Here is a 21,329-nt window from a genome sequence, read left to right as displayed (position 1 = left end):
ATTCGCCATGTGGGCCTACAAATGTTGTTTTCTGGGTTGTTTACTGGAAATAAAGACTGCTAGTTGACACCACTGTGCCTCTGATAGTTGGGGGCTGGATGACTAGACTACTTGTACAATTCACGGCACTTACACAACCGCAGCTTCTCTGGCTGCCCATTGTCTCTGTTGTTGCAGGCATAAATTAGTTGCGTGTGAATTATATTAATGAGCACTTAGACAGGCAGTTTGCTGCGAATAGGTGCACCATATGTTCTCAAGTGCACCCAAAAACACAAACTCTTTTGCGAGAGAATGAGCCCCCAAGTCCCGTTACAATGATATTCCATTGCGTCTGCACGAAAAACGAAAACATTATAGAAAAAAATATGAAAAATAACGACGCAGAAGCTCAAGGCGAACCGCAACAACAATAACACGAAAAACAGTCAACGACGGCATACAATAAAACACGTGAACGTGACAAATTCCAAAGCGAAATGGGCGGCGGCTGAGAGCGAAATGTAAGCGAGCGAGAGAGTCGCGAGAGCCTGGCTGATAAGCAGCACTTGGCAACAACAATCGGCACGCACACAGCCACATCGACTCGCTCAGCGAGCAACATGTATGGCGGCTGTATGTATGTATGTATGTATTTTAATAAACGAAATAATAATCATACGCTACGTTGGCCCGTCGTCTATCCTCAGCTTACGTTTTTTAATCGAGACACGTTGAGGCGAACCGAAAGTAACAAAAACAACTCAAAAATTCGTGGCATGACGTAATTTCTCACGCGAGCCGAGCATGTCAGCTATTCCAGTACCCACACACCCGGCCACACACACTCACACACACACACTCCCCGATGTGGCATTTAGTTTGTTGTTGGTCACGTGTTGTTGAAATGTTTTCGCATTAACGAAACGCTGTTTGTGTTCAAGTCGCTTTTGATTTTACAGTCGGCATTCCAAAGCTCAACTAACTAACAAATAATGAAAATATTGTTAGTATAACCTATTATAATCATCCATTCCAGACACATATCAGACTCAAAGCCATTGTAAAAAATATATACATATGTACATATTATTATAGTATTATGAATTAAAAGCTTATCCAGCTTGAAGGGATTTCCACTGTATCTCTTTGTGCTGGGGATTTCAGTATTTCGATTGTATTTAAATGGCTATTATGGCTATTTTTAGCCGCCCTAAAGGTCACACCAACATACTGTCACGCTCGCCGTAAGCCGCAGTCGCAGCCGTAATCCGTAATCCGAGATCGCCGATCCGTGATGACGAATGACATAAACGTGTCCAATTGGCCACTGGAAGCTTGCATAAGAGGTGGGTCAGGCTGTTTTTGTTTTGGTTTCGGCGTTTGCCGATCTATCAGTTTAATTGCATCGGGCACGTGTATCGGGCATCGTATTGCACCGCGTTACGTATACGCCCCGCCCGGTTCGAGCGGAAATTACAAATACGACCCGTGGGCCCAGCGGAGGGCACGTGAAAAGGCCCAGCGACTCGAAAACTAGCTTCACTTTTCGAGCTACTCATGTGCTCTTATCGAAGTTGTAATATACTGACTGACTCACAAGCTCCGACATTTTTACGGTCACGTGTTGCTAATCAAGAAGCGTTACGAGGGCCGGTGAATTTCCACGAAACCACATACATCAGTGCCATCACCACTATAGTGCAGGTCCGTGGCTAGGGAAAGTTTACCTTCAACAATGCAGTGCAAACAGCGCCGAGCTGGAGTCGCAGGCACAGCATGACAGGCCCCACTTACGGGTGGCGGTGTTGTTTTCATTTTCCAGTAGCTTTCCACACCCTCCCACTGGGCTTATCGGCCCTGCTCCTGGTTCTTCTGTTTACTGATTACCGGCCCCACCCCCGAGCTACAAGGCTGGAGCTCCATTCCGAAGTAGCTGCTGGAGTCCATCTATTTGGGAGTAGCCTTTGTCAGAAGTCCTAAGAGTGCCATCTGCAAGAGGCAATTGAATTTAAAATGGAAAATCGTAAACAAGCACTAAAAATAGACAGTATCTATATGGGTTTCATTCGAATAGATATTTTAGAATCACCTGGGGATATCATAAAGTTATATTTGATTTTAATATTGACTACAAGGCATCTTGCTTTAAGACTAAGGTATGGAAAAATAGTCAATAACTTGGCTATTTCGCTATTGATTTAAAAACAAATCAACCAATAATGAGTCAGGGTTAATGAATCAGAAAATTGAGTCAGATTTTATTTGGCAAGGTTTTGATTGGAAATGGTAGTAATCAAAGATCCGAGGGTACATATGTAAGCATTACACTCGTAGATATAACATTAATTGGAGGAGATATGAGTTTAATCGGGAATTAAATTTTTTTTCAGTACCACAATATTTAAAAGTAATTATTAAAAACCCCAAAAGAGACCAAAGATAGCACTAGGTGGAAATAACTAATAGATATTATTATGCTTATTATATTAATACATTATAGCTAAAGAATATCAACTTCATTTTTAGGAAAAGTCTATAAAAATTCAAAAAAATTGTATAAAAGCTAGTCTGGTTGGCAGTCATTATTTCCCGATTATCTGACAAATGAAACTGAAGCGTATCCATTACTTCCATTTTATGGTACTAATGATTTAATTATATTAATAGTAGTAACATATTTTTCATACGTATTTCTGATAATTCAAGAGTTATAGAAGACTCAAGCCCCAAATGTTGATGAGTACCACAAATATATGCACATTCATGGGGCAACTTAAGGTTTTCCCTGGCACTCACACCAGCTTATGTAATTGGCACCTTTAACTCACTTCGGACTTCAATTCAATTAGGAAGACTAGCTGACATTGAGGGGATCAGCAGACCAGCAAAGGGCTAATCGGAATGAGAAAGGGTGTGCACCAGATAATCCTTGTTTATCTTAACTGCCAGGGGGAAGGAAGCCAACTTCCTCAGCAGAAGTAATACCAAAATAGTTCGGGAATTTCAAACAATATAAAACTGATTCCAAACAGTAGAAATTGGCTTATCGGCTGGCGAAATTTCAATTTCAAAGTCGAGGTGAAATCAAAAATAATAAAGTGAGAAATAACAATACTGGCAAAAAGTACACACATCATCCATCGACTGATAAGATGTGAACAAGCTCAATAAAAAATAGAAATAAAAACGAAAATAATCTGAAATTAAACCGAAACAGCAGATTCGAGTGGAACGGGTCTGAGAGCCATAATATACTATATTGGAACACAAATTGCGATTGTTGGCGCTGCTGCTGATATTTCTATCTCGATGTTGTTGCTTCGCTTGTTAGGTTGTTGTTATGTAGATTAGAAATCTCGAGAAATGTTTATAAAAAGCCCCATAGCCCGGAGCCCAGGGACAGGGACAGGGGCAACGACACGTGCGCTCCCAGCTGGACAAATAAAAAACAAAAAGAAACGACTTTATTCTCGTATATAGGGACACACTCTCATATAGACTGTTGTTTGTAGACGAATGGCCGGCGAGTCATGGAATAAGTGCATGTACGGTGTACAGTGCCTGCATTAATTAGTCGCGAATGGGTACACTCGCACATGAAAGTGATACTCTATCAGAAAATTCCCCAACCCGAGCGAGCCAGGTGAGAGCCAGGTGGGGAACTGAATGGGGCAAGTCGAGAACAACAATTGGATTTAGATATAAAATGTAATAAAAGTCAGACTACAAAATATAAATAATCTCCCACAACCAGAAGCTTAAGTTACGTGAGCAATAAAGTTATCAAGCCCCATAGGAGAAGTGAGTTGTAATTAAACTATTTTTAAACCTACCTCTATGGAATCATAGTCCAAACATAGACTAGAACCCCATATCCGAGCCACATGAGAAATGATTTGTAATCATATTATTATAAAGCCTACTTATCCCTGGACTCGTATTCCGCAAATGTTCGTACGGATGGATGTATGTATATTTATTGGAGCCCCTTTTTTTTAACTTACCCAAGCAGCTTTCGATGAATTCCATTTGCCTTTAATTGATTTCGCGTTTGTTTACGGTTTCGGTTACGAGTTCTATTTCTGCCCAGCACTGCTTATGTAAAGCCGACAAATTGTTACACGTTTTGCATGCCAGCACTGCCGTTTCTGCTGCCGCTGATAAATCAGAGGCAGAGGCGGGTTTTGAGTTTCCTACTGGACTCCCCACGAGCCAGTCGAACGAAAATGCAAATAGCAGCAGCGACTGCGACAAGGTGACGCCTCTAACTTCACGGACTTTGTCACTACAGTGGAGCACCAGTAAGGTAATACGTTACAGTGAGCCCTAGTCTCTACAAAGGCCCTTTGTTTTGTTGCCAAGCCGGGCTTGTGCCCGTGGAGGAAGTCTCGCTAATGATATGCGCCCTCACACCGCCAGAGATCGGCTTTAATGGAATTGCATTAATTGAATTTGCATGTGATACATGCCCTGGGCCTCCCCGGGGCGAGGGAGGTGGCTCGGCGGTTACACAGCCACTTGGGTGGAAGGGGCAGGTTAACCCCATGCCTGCCTCTTGTCAAATCGTGTGTGCTAAAAATTGGAATAAGCCAATGTCTCGCCGGCCAGTCTGCTGCGCCTGTCATGTTTTCCGCCGCCGGCTTCCACCGCCAGTTAGTCCTCCCACGCCTTCTGTGATGCAACGGCGAGGGGCTTAGCACGTTACGCATACGCCGTGGAGGCCGTTTCGCGGCTGATAAGTCCCAAAGAACAAAGACACTAGGCATGCTGCAACGGCTGCTTCAATTACCCTATGTGGGCTGTCTCTGCCTCAGCCTCAGCCCGGTTGCAGGCGAGTGTGCTTGCGAGGTGGTTACATGCACGTGGGTGGCTAAAATGCCATTGAAAGCTGACTTTGACGCAGTTCTCGGCTCTCGCCCTCCGGCAAACGGCTGTCAGCCACATAACAAACGTGCTGGGCGCCTGTCGCTGTCTGCTTATCCCGCCTCCGGCCCGCCCCCTATATATCTGCCGTATCCGCCCTGTGTGGGTCACCTCAAGGCGATTGTATGGGTACGCGTGTTAGAGCCCGCCTCACTCGAAAAAACATTTGTGGTTTCTCAATCTCAGTGATGATATATATATTATCTACCTTTGTACATAGATGTAGGTCACTTAGAGACTCGGTTTCTTTGATGGACACCTGTCGAGGATATCCTGTCAGGGAATCCCACAAATTCTTCAACACTATCTCTTGAAGAATTCGTAACCTCGGGATTAAGTTGTCAGCCGGAAATGAAAAGAATGTGCTATTATAAGTAAATGACTTTTTTTTTAGTGTATGTGGGGGAGTGGGGATCCCAGCTGCCAGTTGACTTGAATTCGTGGTTTTGAAAGGCACTGGACTTGACACATGCATGGGAAAATCATGAACAGCTTCCCCCCTGCTACTCTGCGGCGCAGAAAGACAAAAAAAAAACTTTGATAGAATCACAAGGCGGGCTAACCAAAACAAAACCCAATCCGAGTGCAGTGCAATAAATTCCAGGTTATGGCTAGCTGACTGCTAGCTGCGCTAATGTGCAACACGTGTGCTCGGCGCTCACCTGAGCTACCTGAGTGCCTTGCCCAGGTAATTAAACCGAGCAAAGGCAGGAAAAAAACGAGAAAATAGTAAACAAGCAACGTAAGGGGTAGCCAGCCACTTTTATTGCTTCATTCCTGTCAATATATTGTTGTAATTATGGCAAAGTGTTAAAATGCAATTCGCAACAAATTAATTAGCGGGGAATGCGCAACAAATTGGTCACGTTTTCGACGAAGGCGGAAAAATGCGAGGTGAATCTATTAATCATAACTGACACTGAGCGTGAAGTACGTGAAAGTTGTTCTTAATAGGCGGAAAACTATTAAATATCTTGGCAAAGCTATTTGAATTTGCCGCCATTGCAATTGAAAATGGCCTAAACAGGCTGCGGCCGTTTATTAGCACTAATCCGCAATCAGCTGTTGGTGTTGCCAACCAATAACATTTTTTATCGGTTTTCAACACTGTGGCCAGCTGCTGGCTGCAACAAATTATTATTTTTTGTTTTTACCACTTAAAGTGGGGTTTTTAACAGGGAAACCAAGAGGATCTCGGCCTGGGAGAGTTCCAAGTGAGTGCTGTGAGCCAGGAGCGAGTGGAGCCTCGCGAGGAGTGTGCATCGGTAAAGGCAGCCCCTATTTTAGGGGCCGGAACATGACAGCGAACCGATTGGTTGCCAGGCAACGAAAAAAGGCCCAAACACAAGTTACGTTACGTTTCCTTACACTTCCTTCCGGTCCTGTTACTGCGCCGTAATATCCAATTGGAAAACCCAACCATTGACATCAGGAAAATAGGAATACCTCTCCCATCCCAGGAACTCCAGCAGCGAAAACAAACCAAAGAAGAGGCTCTGCTTTCGAATCCGGAAAATGCGCCACTAACCGGGGGATACCCAGGAGCCGAGCTCCTTCACTCGATATGGTAAGTTCTAGATTCCAGGATTACATGCTTCTAGGATCTAGCCCGTAAGCCTGCCCCGTCCCTTTTCGGCCAACCAATTACAAGCAAAAAAAAACTTTTAAAAAGCAAAGCCAAGTCGAAAGATCAAAAGCGGGCGAAAGTTTTCTCATTTTCAGCCAGCCAGAATTTTCATTGAACGAGAAAATGAGAAAATTACCCAACCAGCTAGTCAGCCAGCCAGCAAGTCAGGCAGCGAGTTTTCCCAGGCTCTTGGGCCTCTGCCGCGGCCTCAGAGTTGCGTTTCCATTTAAAGACAATTAAGTCGAGTCCTTGCGGCGGCCAAGCAATCCGTCGAATCCACCAGCCAGCCCGGCTGTCAGTCATCCCCTTGATCCTGCACCCTCGCCAGTTGTCCTTGCCCCCGCCTCCGCCACCGCCACCTTCCGCGCACCACTCCATATGGAGTGTGCCATGGCCGGTTGCACATTACACCGAGTCCTAGCGCCAGGTGTAAACCGTCCATCTACAACTCCAGGTGCACTGAGAAAATTAAATCGAACTTGAAATTATAGAATCATAAGGCAGTATAAGACTTAATAGATAATAAGATAGATATTATTCCTATTTCGAGTTTAAGGAATACTTTTTACTTCTCAAAACTTTCCCAATTGAAGAAGAAATAAAAAGAAAACTTAATTAAAAATTAAAAAAACACGCAATTCAGTGTAAAACCATCCTCCCGTGCACTTCCGCTTTGCTGCCTCGCATGGTGTCCTGCTTCAGTGCCTTCGTCTTCGGTCCCGAAAGGAGATGTGGGATGGGAATGGGAAACGGGGTAGATGAGGGAGAAGGGCAAGGACACTGCCGCAGTGGGGGGCGGGGTAGGACAGGCACATGCCGCACGCCCAGTGAGCGAGTGCCATATTACATTCATCATCTTCATTTGATGAGTCCTGTCCCGACTAATGAATGTCAATGTCATTCGGCCATCAGTTCCAACCTGGAGCAGAAAAAGGCGGAATTTTCCATCCGAAAAAGTACCAACCGAGTACCAAAAATTGCAACTATTTTTGGATTGGAAGGAGCCAGTTAAGCTGGTAGGTTTAGACCAGCTTCTTCCCCCAGCCATTTATAGTCAGTGCCTTAATAACATCCCCGAAAAACCTACAAAAATGCATAATATATTAACCAACTGGGATCCGTTCTTCACAGCTGCACCTTCACTGTAATTTGTGTGTCCTGGCACCAGTTGTGTGTCCTGTGCCTCACACATGTCGTGGCCAGAGGCGGACCTGCTGCAACTACTAGGTGGATTTTCAAAATAGGAAAGAAAGCGTCACGCTGTCTGAGCTTGGGTCGCCCACCTTGGACCTCACTTTCCTCCGTCCCTATGCCAACGCAGCTGCCGCCGGGGCGGGTTACCATTCGAAAGGGGGTCAATGGCATAAGGTGGCCGAAAGTGCAGCGCCCACACTCCCACCCCTTTCGATCTGTTTGGAGTTGAATTCGGTACAGTCCTACAGCCACCTAACCTGTCTATACCTCTCACCCTATATATAGGCCAAGTTAGAAGCATGGTTTATAAAGAAATGTGGTCAGAAATGTGTAAAAAACAGAGATACAATCAGTACAGCTGTATATATTAGACCTCCCATAGGAGAAAGTTTAGGAAATTATATTCCGTAGTGAGAACATGGCCTCCAGCTCGCACCAAATGCGATTGGTATTCAAATGAGCCACCCTCCTGCCACAAGGTCCTGCCAACGGCTGCAGGCCAGAACAGCGTTGCAGCCACTCAGAGTGCATTTGGCCAACTAGCTATTACCAAACTATAAACTATCAACCCCCTGTTGGCCATTGTCATTGCCAGCCTGTTCTGTGTTCGGTGTTCAGTGCATTTGGGTTCGAGCTGCTGCTTCGGTTCACAGTTCACAGTACTTCCTGGCCACGGATGGCTAAAAAGTTTTCCCCGCTCCGGTAGTTGCATGTACACGCTCGACCAAAACAGACCGCAGTTGGAACAGAAAGCAGGACCCCAGTGCATACATATCGGTAACTACATTATGGAAAATCCTCACCCAGAGAGAGTCAGTGAAAAGCTATGAAAAGCTGGCCAGAGAGAGCTGGCGAAAATATCCCGAAAAGTTTATTTGATCGATAATTTGGCGTTGCGCGTCCTTAGTGATTTATTTCCCTTCGGGGACGGGGTGTGTGGGTGGATGGGCCCTGTACAGGTGCATACTGTACAGGTGTAAACAGTAAACAAGAGCAGTGCCGTGTGGGTGTCGTGACTAGGAAACTTCCCCCGACTAGCTGACTAGCTACTAGCCGGGACTGCACTTTTCACGCGTCAATTTATGAGCTCGCTCCCCGCTCGGCATTTCGTTTCGATTCGTTTGGTTTGATTTGTGCACTGGAACCCCATCGCAGGCACTTTGGGTTTCCGTCCGGGCAACGCACTACCTTCCTTACCCGGTCCCCCACCTGGCCACCGCTTGCCACGCCCCCGACTCCCCGGTCTCGGCGTCGTTTATTGTTTATAAACAAAACTTTGAAGCGCAACTCCAGACTAGGAGTGACGTACGCCGGGTCGTTGCTTCTGTCCGCGCTTTCAAAGGGGTCCTGCTCCTCCTGCTCCTGCGGCCCACCCCTGGCCAGTATCCTGTTCGATTCCTCTGTGGTCCCGTCTGGCACTCCAGGACTCCATAGCTTATTTACCTCTAGCCGGTTGCCCTGAGAACAAGTGCATGTAGCAAGTGCAGAAGTGCCTTGGAAGAAGGCCCAGCAAGTGTGAAAGTCAGAGGCAGTGAATCTTAAATAAACTTAGGAATTATTAGTCCGAGAAGAGCTTAATTGAAGTCTCATATCAATAGCTTCCATTTCAGTGCTAATAGTAGTCCTTGTTCTACTCCAAAGTGCCTTAAGGTGGAAAAATAACAACTCTCTTTAAGTGGCCGTGGGCCGAAAGCCCAGGAATGGAATATCCCGGCGTGGGATTATGTAAGTACGGGAAAATCTGCATTCGCGAACACTTCCCCCGAGCTGTAATCACTCACTAAGGATAATTAAACTTCAATAGTAGCAGCCCCAGGCTGGGATTTGGACATCCTGCCATCATTTTCTTAAGAATCGATTGTGTTTATATTTAAGGGCCTATTTACTTTAAAAATGGAAGAGTTCAGGCCCTTTATTCTGTAAGAGATAGTTTAGAGATAGTATTTTCCTGAGTAGAACGCTCCCAAGATAGACCAAGATGCCCGCCCAAAAGGAAAAATACAAAATGGCCGCCCGGAAAAAATACGTCGTAGTACACAATAGACATCCTTCGCTCACAACTCCCCATATACAGAGATATTTTTGTGCTTCTGCTGCTGCTGCTGCGAGGAGAACAAAGCAATGAGGAAATCAAAGCAAGAAATACCTGCGAAAAGTTTAATTTCATAGCAACGCCCTAGCGGAAGCAGCAGAAATCAACCACCACCACCACCACCGCACCACCTGGGAGCGACAAAGGACCCAGTGGGTGGGGGGAGGCAGGTGGAATGGGCGTCCGAACGGCCCACCCATTATTGAAGACCTGCTCTTTGATTGCCGACATGCCTTGCTGATTTTTCAGAAATTTTCAATTTCCTTCGCAGCATTCCTCGAAATCACAAATATTTCATTTTATTCCATATATGATTATTAGTATCTTAGTATCTTAAACTATAAAGATAGCAGTACTAACTAAAAAACTAAAGTAGAATGCTAACTAAAATCCCAGTAGGCAGGTTCTTAAATTCCCCTAAAATAATCCAATCAATACCATTTTAAATTAATTGAAGTAATTAATCGATTTGTCCCCCTTCCAGCTACCGGAAGTAGAGTCCCTAGACCAAAAGAAATCCTAATCACCGTTGTTGCCTTATCTCTTCGAAAGAGAGACTAAAACTTAGGGAGAAGGGACGAGCTTACTAGTCATCGAATTTAGAGCACCGAAGGTGCCGAACAACCTGAACGGGATTTCCTCCTCCGCGCACCCAACCACACCACAAACCAATGACCACACGCCTGGCCCCGCAGCGCCAATTCATCATCTCGACGCGCTCCGCCATCGTGGATGCCACCTCTCCGCCGGAGGACCCTGCCGAGGAGCAGCTGACTGTCGAGGTGGAGAGCGTATCCGCCGCGAACACCTCCGACTCGCCGCCGCCCACCGAGGAGTTTGAGTTTTGCACCGAGGATGGAGTCGTTGTCTCGGCCACCCTGGAGGATGTTATGACGCAGGTGAGGCTTCGGGGGGTGTCCGTTTGCTTCAATGATTTCCCTAATGAATGGCTCCCCCATCTTCTGTTCCCGTTAAGAACTGCCAGCTCCTGCAGAAGAAACTAGGGGACGACGACGACACGGGAGTGGGAACGGGCCACGACAGCGAGCAGCTGGAGGTGATCCGCGTGGTGCTGCCCATGGATGCCGGCGACTCCAGCAGCGAGGCCCACCTCCACGGGCATGTGGTGAACAGCAGCAGCGACGCCATCGGAACGATAACCACCACGGAGCCCAACGGCACCACGGTGACCCACTCGATTCCCATCCACAGCATGGCTGACCTGAGTGCCTTGAAGGACGGCGTCGATCTGGCCCAGCAGGTGGCCAATGGCCAGGTGACCGTGGTGCAGGCCACCGAGGACGACGATGGAACGCCCTTCATCACAGTGACTGGTGAGTTCGGGAGCATGATTTCTGAGTCTCAAAAGGTAGATATACCTATAGATAGTCCCACTCAAAAGATCACAATCCCTAAATCAGATATCCGTAAATCGGATACTGGTGCTTATCTATCGATTCCGCTTGTTTTCGGAAACAAACCCGTCATGTGCGAAAACAGATGGATAAAAATCAATCCCGACTTCGGGATGTTTCTTTTTTAATGAGCCAAAAAACTGCAGAGCCGCAAAAAAGCGTATGTCACCCATTCATTACGGATGAGGGCGACGAGCGGGAAATCCTGTTGGCAGGACCAGCGGTTGAGGTACCACGGGCAGGGGGGGAACCCAGAAAATAACAAACTGCAAACAACAAACAGCAAAAGTCGCGGCTTTGTAAACAAATATAATGACAGGATCAACATGTCCCTGAGCAGAGGGCGGGCGGGGGTACTGACTGGAAACAGGACCAGAACGCAGGCCCGGAGCAGGGCCCGGACCAGCTTAAAATCCGGCGCGTTTTAAACGTTTGCCTGATATCACAATTAAAACGACTTAATTGGGAAAACGAAATGGGCGGAGTGGCAGGATGAATGGACGGATGGGTTGACGGATGGGTGGTTAGACAGATGGATGGGCCTGCACCCTGCAGAGGATAATAGATAGAAGATACCTGTCCACAGGATACACGACACGGCGCGACGAGGCACGTGCTTGGCAAAAAGCAACAAAGAGGCAAAGTGCAGCTGGGACGGATTGGGAGTGATATCCTTCCGTCGGAAGTGGTAGGTTGATACATGATTATTATATTCCACTCGAGCGCCGCACAATGAATTAATCGAGATTACACTTCCCGCACAACTATCTCAGCGGAATCGGAGAGGGTCGGCGCATGTTTGCCGACGTACTTGATTTTATTAGCACAAATTACCACCACCAGACCGACCCTGTGTCCTGTCCGAATGGCAACATCGGGTAATCACAACAAATTGAGAGGGCTTCTCACGGGAAGGGGGCATGATCCCGGAGCGGTAGGGGTGAGCCCGCTGCCCACGTGGATGAGTCGACGACTCGCTAATAACCGCCCGCTGTCAGCTAATACCTTCGTTTCTGATACGGGGCTTACCAGCTCCGACACTGCGAGAAATGGAAGACCAACTCACCTCCTTAATTCGCCATGTCCTTTGACCGATTTCTCTCAGTGCATTGATTAACAATTGCAATTGATGCGGAATCTCTTTCATATCTTTGGCGGAAGAGCATCGAGGCTGGAGAGCTAAAGGACTCTGGGTGTGTGTATCCCACCTCCTCGAGTATGTTGGATTGTATTTTTCAATTGATACGGATTTGTGCCGGGTGCTCATCGAGTCGACGAGGCAGAAGACGACGAGCTTAACATTTAATAACGACAGCAACTAAAAATAGAAAGTACAAAGCGTCCGGGAATCCGTACCAGTTGGAGTGGTTGGGTGATTGGCAAGTGGGTGGGAGGCACTCCTGCTCCTGGAGATCCTGGAGCGGGCTAGTTAGGGAACTGCCGCACATGCTGGGCTTCTCTTTTAATTGTGCCAACACAAAAGTTTATTATTTTGATTTCTGCCGGGCCATCTAGATAAGCGGAAATTTATTCCTCAAAGCGAAGCGAGTGCTATCTGGCAGTGGAAATCGCGGCAGCGAAGCTCTACAAAGGACTCACCTCTGCCCGACCTCTGACCCCTGCTCATCCCTGATCCTGAGTGCCCAGTCCTCGCCCATAGGATAATTGTTTGTTGACGTTTTACTAGATGCAGGATAAGCCAGTTGTGCAACCTCCTTCCCCGGCTATCCCTTTCTCTGGACTGCTATCGTTATCCTGGCAATTTGTGCTTTGCTCCTTTTGCTCCTGAGCTTGGGGAGTGGAGCTGAGAACTTGGCCAAGTGGCGCAGATTGCGCTAAAGTGGATATTGCAATAAACCTTTTCAACTCTTCAATATATTGAATGGGAATCTAAGGGGTTTACTCATCAAGATGGTGAGCCATTTCATTGAATTCTGGGAGGAATAATGGACATCCTTTGTATATGGCTGGAATCTAGGACATAAATAGACTATTCCTTCGTCCGAAATATAGAATATAAAATAGAGATATATAGTTAGAATATAGAAATATTAAAACGGAAAGTCTCAACTTAAACCCATGTGTATAAGGTCTAAACACCAGCCTTTAAAGATTAAACTCATACCTGTGAGCTCCTTTACTTTACTTCTATGGCACTAAAACGGACCTTTAAGGATAGTAACCATTTTAATTGTTTCAAAATAGCATCTCCAATCTGTCATCTTCATCTGCCATGTCAAGCTCGATGCATTCCACAGACATTTTCCAAACAAAGCCATTGAGAGCCAAAATGTTTTGGCGAAAGTGCGGTCCACTTAAGCGGACCTCAAAAGATCTGTGACTAAAACTTTAGAGGACAAATGTCAGGACCTCCGCCCCCAGCCTCAGCCCCCTGCCCGCTCGCCACTTGCAAATTGCTGCGTTTGGCCCAAGGGGCACCTGTTAATATTTACAGTTAGCAGCGTCAAAGGGAAAAGTTTGGGGCAAGGGTCGCTGGTCGGTGTGGGGCGGCGGGGGCTGTGCGGTGGGTGTTGTATCCCACAGAGCTGACCGCAGAGACTCCAGGACACACACGCGCACAGGAGGTCCTCGGCAAAGGGGCAGAATTAATATCTGAAATATGTCATGTCAACAGGAGCAGCAGAAAGGCACCTGAAAGCCCCGAAAAAAGTAAGAGAAGTGCGGGTCCTGACCACGAGGATGAATATGGAAAAATTCCATGCATGGCACGCCATTCCTGGTGGCTCCTTCCCCGGCTCCCAGTCCCAGTCCCAGTCCACCTTCCCAGCGAATCACCCCAAATCCGCCCATGGAAACTCCCACATTGCCATTCTGTTTTTTGGAGGACTGCCAGCAAGCGATTTGGTTGGCCAGGATACAGAGCCAGCACCCAGCACCCAGCATCCTGCAGGACCTCGGGGTTGCTGGGCCAGAGCGAGAGAGCAACAGGCAGAGCGCAGAGCGGGCTGCGAGAGAAGCCGGAGCAAGAGAGAGAGGCTGCCTAGCAACCGGAAGTGGAGCGGGATTGGCTGAGCGGCGTCGCCTTGACACCCTGCGTCGTCGCCCTGTTGCCGTCCCGCTCCGGCAGCATCCCCCTAGCATCCTTCCCGGTGACTCTCGAGCTCGACAACACCACCACTTGTGCAGATCCCAGAAAATGCGACTTTGAGCCCGGAATTAGCCAGGGCCTCCACGCCGCCCGAAGAACCCAAAACGGGAAAAAAAGATACCTGTGTTCAAGGGTCTGGGTTGGATTACTCGCTACGGGCGCACTCGGATCATAATAGCAACCACCCACAGCACAGCCACCCGGCCCTGCAGCCACCACCCTGCCCACCTAAAACCCACCCACCCACCTGAAACCCAACCCAGCAACCACCGAGTCACCGTTGTTGTAATTTAATTCGTTGCTGCGCCGCCGTCGTCGTCGTTTCGCCAGAGTTTTCGCCATCCTCGCCATCATCATCATTATTTTCGGAGGCATATTGCTAGGATAACATTTGATTTTGGATTCAGTTGTAATTCTACCGTTCGCACGCACACAGGTTGCTCCTGCTCCTGCTCCTGCTCCACCGCCATCGTTGCCATTACCGGTGCCGTTGTCTTAACCGTTACTACTCCAGTTGCCGTTACCGCTACCGCTACGGTTACCGTTACCATTGCCATCCAGAATCCGTTCGGTCGATTCTTCAATACCATCCGCAGCAAACCAAACACCACCCAGGCCGGAAGAAGAGGTCAGGTCAGGTCAGGTGGAGAAGAAAACGAGGACTTCACTTTCGATTTCCAAGCAAGAGGACTCTGTCCTGGACGCAGTTGCCACAACAACGCCAAGGAGGCTGTTCTTTGGATTAGCAGGATTGTAGGCTACAGGACACTCCAATTTTAATATTTCCATCGGGACTCGGAGCTATTGTTGGGAAACCTCAAGACCACCGCGTTTGGATATTCATTTCGGAGGACCTTCAAGAATGGTCTCAGATCTCGAAGCAGAGCTTGGATCAGGATCGCCTTACTTGGAGTACCTTTGATTTTGGCCATCCCAGCAACAAGTCCCCAACAAACCCTAACCTTAGGATATGATTTCATGACCTCCGAAGTTCTGGCTCATCATAATCCATAATATTCGGATGCAGTTTGCTTCTTCCGGTCTGGACAGGATCTCAAAACTCCAATCTGATCCTGCCATTTAACATGCTTGGTTCTCTACCTAATCTCCACATCCCCCTGCTCGGAGTGCATCCCACTAAGACCTGTTGAGCAACATCCCCGGTTCAGGTGCCACCAATGCATTCGCGGTACGGCTTTGACTGCCAGACGCGCCACCACTACCATCCGCAACAGTCGCAGCAGCACCACCACCAGATCCAGCAGCTCCAGCAAATCCAGCACCTGCAGCAACTGGAGTCGCCGCCGCCAGTGCCCGTGATCAGCCCCGGAACCGCCGCTGCCGTGGCCTACTCGAACCTCCTGGAGAAGTGCCGCTGCAAGCAAGCGTCTGGAGCCTCCAACCCGTCCTCCGCGCCGCCACCGCCCCCTGCCCAGCTCCAGCTGCAGCTGCACCACCATCATCACCACCACCACCACCAGACCTTTGTGGCCACAGCCAGTGCCGCCTCGTACAGCAACTGCTCCGGTTCGGGGAGCGGTATCAGTAGTGGAGGAGCCAGTGCGGCCGTGGGCTCCACCTCCTCGTGCGCCGCGGGCCCCACCAACTCGGTGCTATCCGGGGGATCGGCCACCAGCACAATGTACCACCACCACCATCGACGTCACAATAACCTTTCCTATTGCGGTGGTAAATATTCTTCTCCATTTCGAGTTCCTTCGCCTGTCAGACTAGAGTGTCCTGGTGGTTGGGTATTTGTATTTATATTTGCATTCCAAGCACTCGGCAGGAGTGTCAAGAGTGCTCATCAATGGGTCGTGAAGAAGAGAAGGTCTCAAGACCTCTGTCGACCGAACCATTAAGAGTTATTGGATTTTTAGCACCTCAGTCTAGTCATAGAAACAGCCATCAGAAATAGCCATATTTGAGATTCAGTTAAGACCAACATACCGACGGAAACTTTTCACAAAGTTAACCTCCACATGAATATTTTTATTAAAGATTACTATTAAATCACCCACAATATTCACGATTTAAATAAACCTTTATATCTTCTTGCAGTTTCCGGTCAGGAACAGAACTACCAAGTGCAATATGTGGACTCTGAGCTGTACCACAGCAACTCTAGTCAGACGCAAATGTGAGTAGGCATTCGGGTAAACAGAGACCTCAGCTTGACCATCACCCTTCTGTTTCCCCTCCAAGGACCTATCCGTTCTGCCCGGTGGGCGATTACCAGGGCAACGGGCAGACGGCCTACTACTCGACCACGGGCCAGTATGGGACAGGCTCCTCGGCCGGGGGCGGAGGCGGCTCCTCGAACGGGGCCCACTCCACCACGCTGCCGTACCTTGTTCCCGTGGAGGAGAGCCTGCTGCTGAACAGCACCGCCCATTCGCTGACCCAGGCACAGTCGCAGCAGGGCCAGTCGCAGGGGCAGGTCACAGGACGCGGCGACTCGCCGCACAGCCTGACGGTGAGTAGGAGTCGGGAGTGGGAGGATGCGGTAATCACTAATCGGAGCCACTGGGTGCAGGAGGTCGCGTACATCCAGGAGGCGCAGAGCACGCCCCAGACGCCCACCTCTACCACGACCACGCACTCGGCCAGCGGCGGCAGCCTGGGCACCGGAGGCGGGGGCAACTCCCCGGCAGACTCGGAGCAGAGTGCGCTCGGCAGCAGCAACAAGATTGCCTCGGCAACGGTGAGTGCAGCGGCAGAGCCGCCATGGCAACAGCATCCCTGCCCATCCAATTGGACCGTGTGCCTACATGTATCCCGTTCCCTCTCTCGCAGATCAAGTGGCTGTCACGCAACTACGAGACGGCCGACGGGGTGAGCCTGCCCAGGAGCACGCTGTACAACCACTACATGCAGCACTGCAGCGAGCAGAAGCTGGAGCCGGTGAATGCTGCCAGCTTCGGCAAGCTGATACGCTCGGTGTTCTCCGGCCTGCGCACACGTCGCCTGGGGACGCGCGGCAACTCCAAGTACCACTACTATGGCATCCGCATCAAGCCTGGCTCCCTGCTGAATCACCAGACGATGGACGACAAGGCTATGCTAGGCTCGGGCTACGGGCCGTCCTCCGGCGGATCTGGCTCCGGTTCCGGCGGCGGCACTTTGGCCAGCGTGAGTAGCAGCACCGCCGGACAAATGGGACCCAATGGCCTGGGCGGCGGTCCGGGACACCGACACAGTGGCGTCAAGAAGCACACATTTAAGCCGGAGGCCTACGAGGCCTGCATTCAGGTAATAATTCTAGCTATGTGGATCGGGTTTCCATTAGGATGCATACACATATCTGAATCCCTGATAGACTTACCATATATTTTGTCCATCCATTCCCAGTATATCGGCGATGGGAGCAGTGCCCTGCCCTCGTTTCCGGCCATTGAACTGAACCACAGCTTCAACAGTGAGCTGACCCTGGAGGACGTGGACACATTCCGTGCACTGTACCGGGAGCACTGCGAGTCCTTCCTGGACGCCGTGCTCAATCTGGAGTTCAACACCGTGGAGTTCCTGCTGCGCGACTTCTGGCGGGCCAGCGACAACAACAACCTGGACGAGTGCGAGGAGGAGAAGTACTTGAGCAAGTCCAAGCTCTACCTGCTCTGCCACTGCGCAGAAGTGCAGAAGTTTGTGCGCGAGGTGGGTGGGGGCCTCTGAGAGAGGAGAATGGGGGATGGGGAGGTGGATCCATCGTTCCCGATTTCACAAACTATTAAATTTCAAAACAAAGGGTTGGGCAGAGACCCCGTTTAGAGCGGTGAATAATAGGTATCTTGTGGTTTCCTCAGGTGGACTATCAGTTCTATCAGAACACTGTCGACGTCATCATTCCGGACGTGCTGCGCTCCATTCCCAACGCCCTGACCCAGGCCATCCGCAACTTCGCAAAGAACCTAGAGATCTGGCTGTGCGAGAGCTTGATGGGTGTGCCGGAGCAACTGGTCCAGATCAAGACCAGTGCCGTCTCGGCCTTCTGCCAAACCCTGAGGCGCTACACTTCGCTGAACCACCTGGCGCAGGCCGCCCGCGCCGTCCTCCAGAACGGAGCCCAAATCTCTCAAATGCTCAACGATCTGAACCGCGTGGATTTCCATAATGTGCAGGTGGGTAGAGTGGACTTTGGAAGACATTAGGATCTCTAACTAATCGAGTCTTTTTCTCTCCTAAGGAGCAAGCCGCTTGGGTGAGTCAGTGTGCTCCGGATGTGGTCCAGCGCCTGGAGAATGACTTCAAAGCCGCCCTGCAGCAGCAGAGCTCTCTGGAGCAGTGGGCCAGCTGGTTGCAGTGTGTGGTGGAGTCCGCCATGGAGGAGTATACTGGGAAGCCGAGCTACGCCCGAGCTGCCCGGCAGTTCCTGCTCAAGTGGAGCTTCTATAGCTCCATGATCATCCGGGACCTGACTCTGCGCTCCGCCTCCAGCTTCGGCAGCTTCCACCTGATCCGCCTGCTCTTCGACGAGTACATGTTCTACCTGGTGGAGCACAAAATAGCCGAGGCACAGCACAAGACAGCAATCGCAGTAATATGCGAAAGAATGGTAGGACTTGGGCTTTCCACCCCTTTGGGAATTCCAGATCTCAATATCCGTTGCATGTTTTTGCAGAAAAAAGACATGGACTTTGAGTTCGAGTGCCAGTTCGCGTACATCACCAGCGACACGGAGCAGCAGACTACGCCCAGTTCGGCCAGCAGCGTGGGCAACGATGTGGTGGGCAACGAGGCCAAGCGGCTGAAGCAGGAATGAGGCGTCGCGAGGCCTTGGAAGGGAGTGCTCTTAGTGTTAGCCAGTAATCAGTAACCAATCACCAGTCAGTCAGTCAGTCAGTCACAGACCTTCAGATCTGCATTTAGTAGTCGAACCGTGTTGTATAATCGTAACCGTATTCGTACCCTATCCATGTGTGTTAGTTTATAGCCCTAAGTTCCCAACACTCACAGCGTAGTCAGTCGAAATTTTAGTGGTTAGTTCAAGGCAAGCTCCAGAGCTCGTTGGCGCTGAAAGCACTCTTGGTGGAACTGTGCATTTCTGTCGAGGAATGGTTTTACTTTTAGGGCAGTTACGAGGCTGAGTCTACCAAGAGGGCTGTTTGGCAATCCACGAGCCTGGACTGCCCCCGCATCGAAGTGAAGAGCCGTCCAGCAAGCAGCAAGCAGGAAGCCAGCAGCTGTCCAGCACGGCTCCTGGCCCTCATCGCCTGCCCTGATCTGTATTCGTAGGATACGTTTTAGTTTAAGTACATGTGCATTAGTAATTGTAATTTATGAGTACGCCTACTCAGCTGTCTACTGTCTACTGTCCACTGTCCACTACGGTGACGACAACTAAACGATAGGTTCGAGAGATGGCATCAGTTTTGTCTGGTTTCAACGAAAACGATATTGTACATCATGAAGCGCACGGCGCACCTAGACGCATGAGGAGCACACTCGCGCACTCGGAGGACCCTGGTCAGGTGTGGATCAGGTGGGGAGTATAGCACATAGGATATACACGTAGCGAGAGGAACACGGAAACATAGCTCACATCGAAACAGCTTGCTCAACTAATATAGGAGGAACACACAGCTCAAAACTTAAAACTCAAAACTAATCTAAGTAACAACAGGCCTTAAATGTGCAAAGATCAACACTCAATTTTGAAACAATACAATTTACGAATACCTATATAGACTAAATATATATGTGGATCATGAATGTATATGTATATTTTAACTGAAAGTGAGTTCCACTTTACTACCAGGAGCAACTATTTTAACAGAGGCGCTTATCAGGGTATTTTACGCCGTTTTGGGTGGGAGCACGCCGCAGCTAGAGTAGCTGCTTTTAAGTCGACTACATAGGTTTAGCCAACTATCTAGTCCCTAAAACACATCAGACCTAAATATACATCCACATACATATGCTATGTCCGGCACAAGAATTCCCCACCATGGGATGCTAGTCCTGCTAAATCGCAAATCGCTTAAGTACCATCTAAGTTCCATTGGTTGTTAAAAATACAAAAATTTTAAAATGTCAAACCTATTTATGTATGTGAAATAAAGATTTGTCTACGAAAAACTATATTCTTAATTTAATTTAACTTTCAAATCATGAAATATTATTATTAAAGCATCAATGTAGACTGATAGAGATTTAAGACCATGACATTTACATTTAAGGCCATGGGATTTTGATATCTTGATCCCCAGGGATCCCCCCAAAAATTTGACATAAAATCTAAAAAAATATTTGGTTCGTAGATTTTGATGCAGATTTGTGGAGAATCAATGTAGAAATCGTTTAACGTATTCCGCTTGTGAATCCGATAAGAATTGCCAAAGATATAGACTTCTCGGTGGCCCTTATCCTCCCTCCCATGTGTTATTCAGATTTTGAAGGGATCCCCCAGAAAATTTTATAAAAAATCTCAAAAATATTTTGTTTCAATATTTTGATGCAGATTTGTGGAGAATCAATATAGAAATCGTTTAAGATATTCCGCTTGAGAATCGGATAAGTATTGCCAAAGATATAGACTTCTCAGTGACCCATATCGTCCCACCCATGTAATTTCCAGATTTTGAAGGGAACCCCCAGAAAATTTGACAAAAAATCTAAAAAATATTTTGCTCGTAGATTTTGATGCAGATTTGTGGAGAATCAATGTAGAAATCGTTTAAGGTATTCTGCTTTTGAATCGGATAAGTATTGCCAAAGATATAGACATCTCGGTGGCCCATATCGTCCCTCCCATGTAATTTCCAGATTTTTAAGGGAACCCCCAGAAAATTTGAAAAATTCCTAAAAATATTTGATCCAAAGGTTTGGAAAAGATTGAAAGGTAATCGGTTTGAAAATCCTTTAAGGTATTCCTCCGAAGGAACGGATGAATACAGACATCCAAAGATACAGACATCTCGGAGCTCTTAGCATTGATTTCAAAAGAAACACAAATGGAAAAATTTCAAAACATATTCCCTTGTACCGAGT

The 21,329-nt window shown here is 48.3% G+C and overlaps 1 protein-coding gene across 7 annotated transcripts; it reads left to right on the top strand.

The window, feature by feature from the left end:
- The first annotated feature begins 5,995 nt into the window (after positions 1 to 5,995).
- Rfx (regulatory transcription factor Rfx) lies at positions 5,996 to 20,417 on the top strand. Of its 7 annotated transcripts, XM_017245229.3 has the most exons (11): positions 5,997 to 6,472; positions 10,303 to 10,717; positions 10,795 to 11,152; positions 16,404 to 16,482; positions 16,548 to 16,818; positions 16,879 to 17,046; positions 17,139 to 17,594; positions 17,694 to 17,996; positions 18,146 to 18,460; positions 18,526 to 18,894; positions 18,961 to 20,417. In XM_017245229.3, the coding sequence occupies exons 2-11, from the start codon at positions 10,490 to 10,492 to the stop codon at positions 19,099 to 19,101; spliced, it is 2,688 nt and encodes an 895-aa protein (XP_017100718.2). In that variant the 5' UTR covers positions 5,997 to 6,472; positions 10,303 to 10,489; the 3' UTR covers positions 19,102 to 20,417. The 7 variants fall into 7 exon arrangements, with proteins under 7 accessions (XP_017100711.2, XP_017100718.2, XP_017100685.2 ...); XM_017245222.3 differs by having other exon boundaries at positions 5,996 to 6,472; positions 10,804 to 11,152; positions 16,548 to 17,046; XM_017245196.3 differs by having other exon boundaries at positions 16,548 to 17,046.
- Positions 20,418 to 21,329: the final 912 nt, after the last annotated feature.

The sequence above is a fragment of the Drosophila bipectinata genome, chromosome 3R, assembly GCF_030179905.1.
Source record: "Drosophila bipectinata strain 14024-0381.07 chromosome 3R, DbipHiC1v2, whole genome shotgun sequence".
NCBI classification, from domain to species: Eukaryota; Metazoa; Arthropoda; class Insecta; order Diptera; family Drosophilidae; genus Drosophila; species Drosophila bipectinata.
Note: the sequence above shows the minus strand (reverse complement) of the source record. Positions and strands in the feature narration are given on the sequence as shown.

What these genes read in the sequence shown, in the direction of transcription:
- Rfx (XM_017245196.3), top strand. Translation starts at nt 10,490, where the DNA reads ATGACCACACGCCTGGCCCCGCAGCGCCAATTCATCATCTCGACGCGC. An exon ending in CCTACGAGGCCTGCATTCAG is followed by an intron (nt 17,595 to 17,693) that starts GTAATAATTCTA and finishes ATCCATTCCCAG; the next exon opens with TATATCGGCGATGGGAGCAG. An exon ending in TGGATTTCCATAATGTGCAG is followed by an intron (nt 18,461 to 18,525) that starts GTGGGTAGAGTG and finishes TTCTCTCCTAAG; the next exon opens with GAGCAAGCCGCTTGGGTGAG.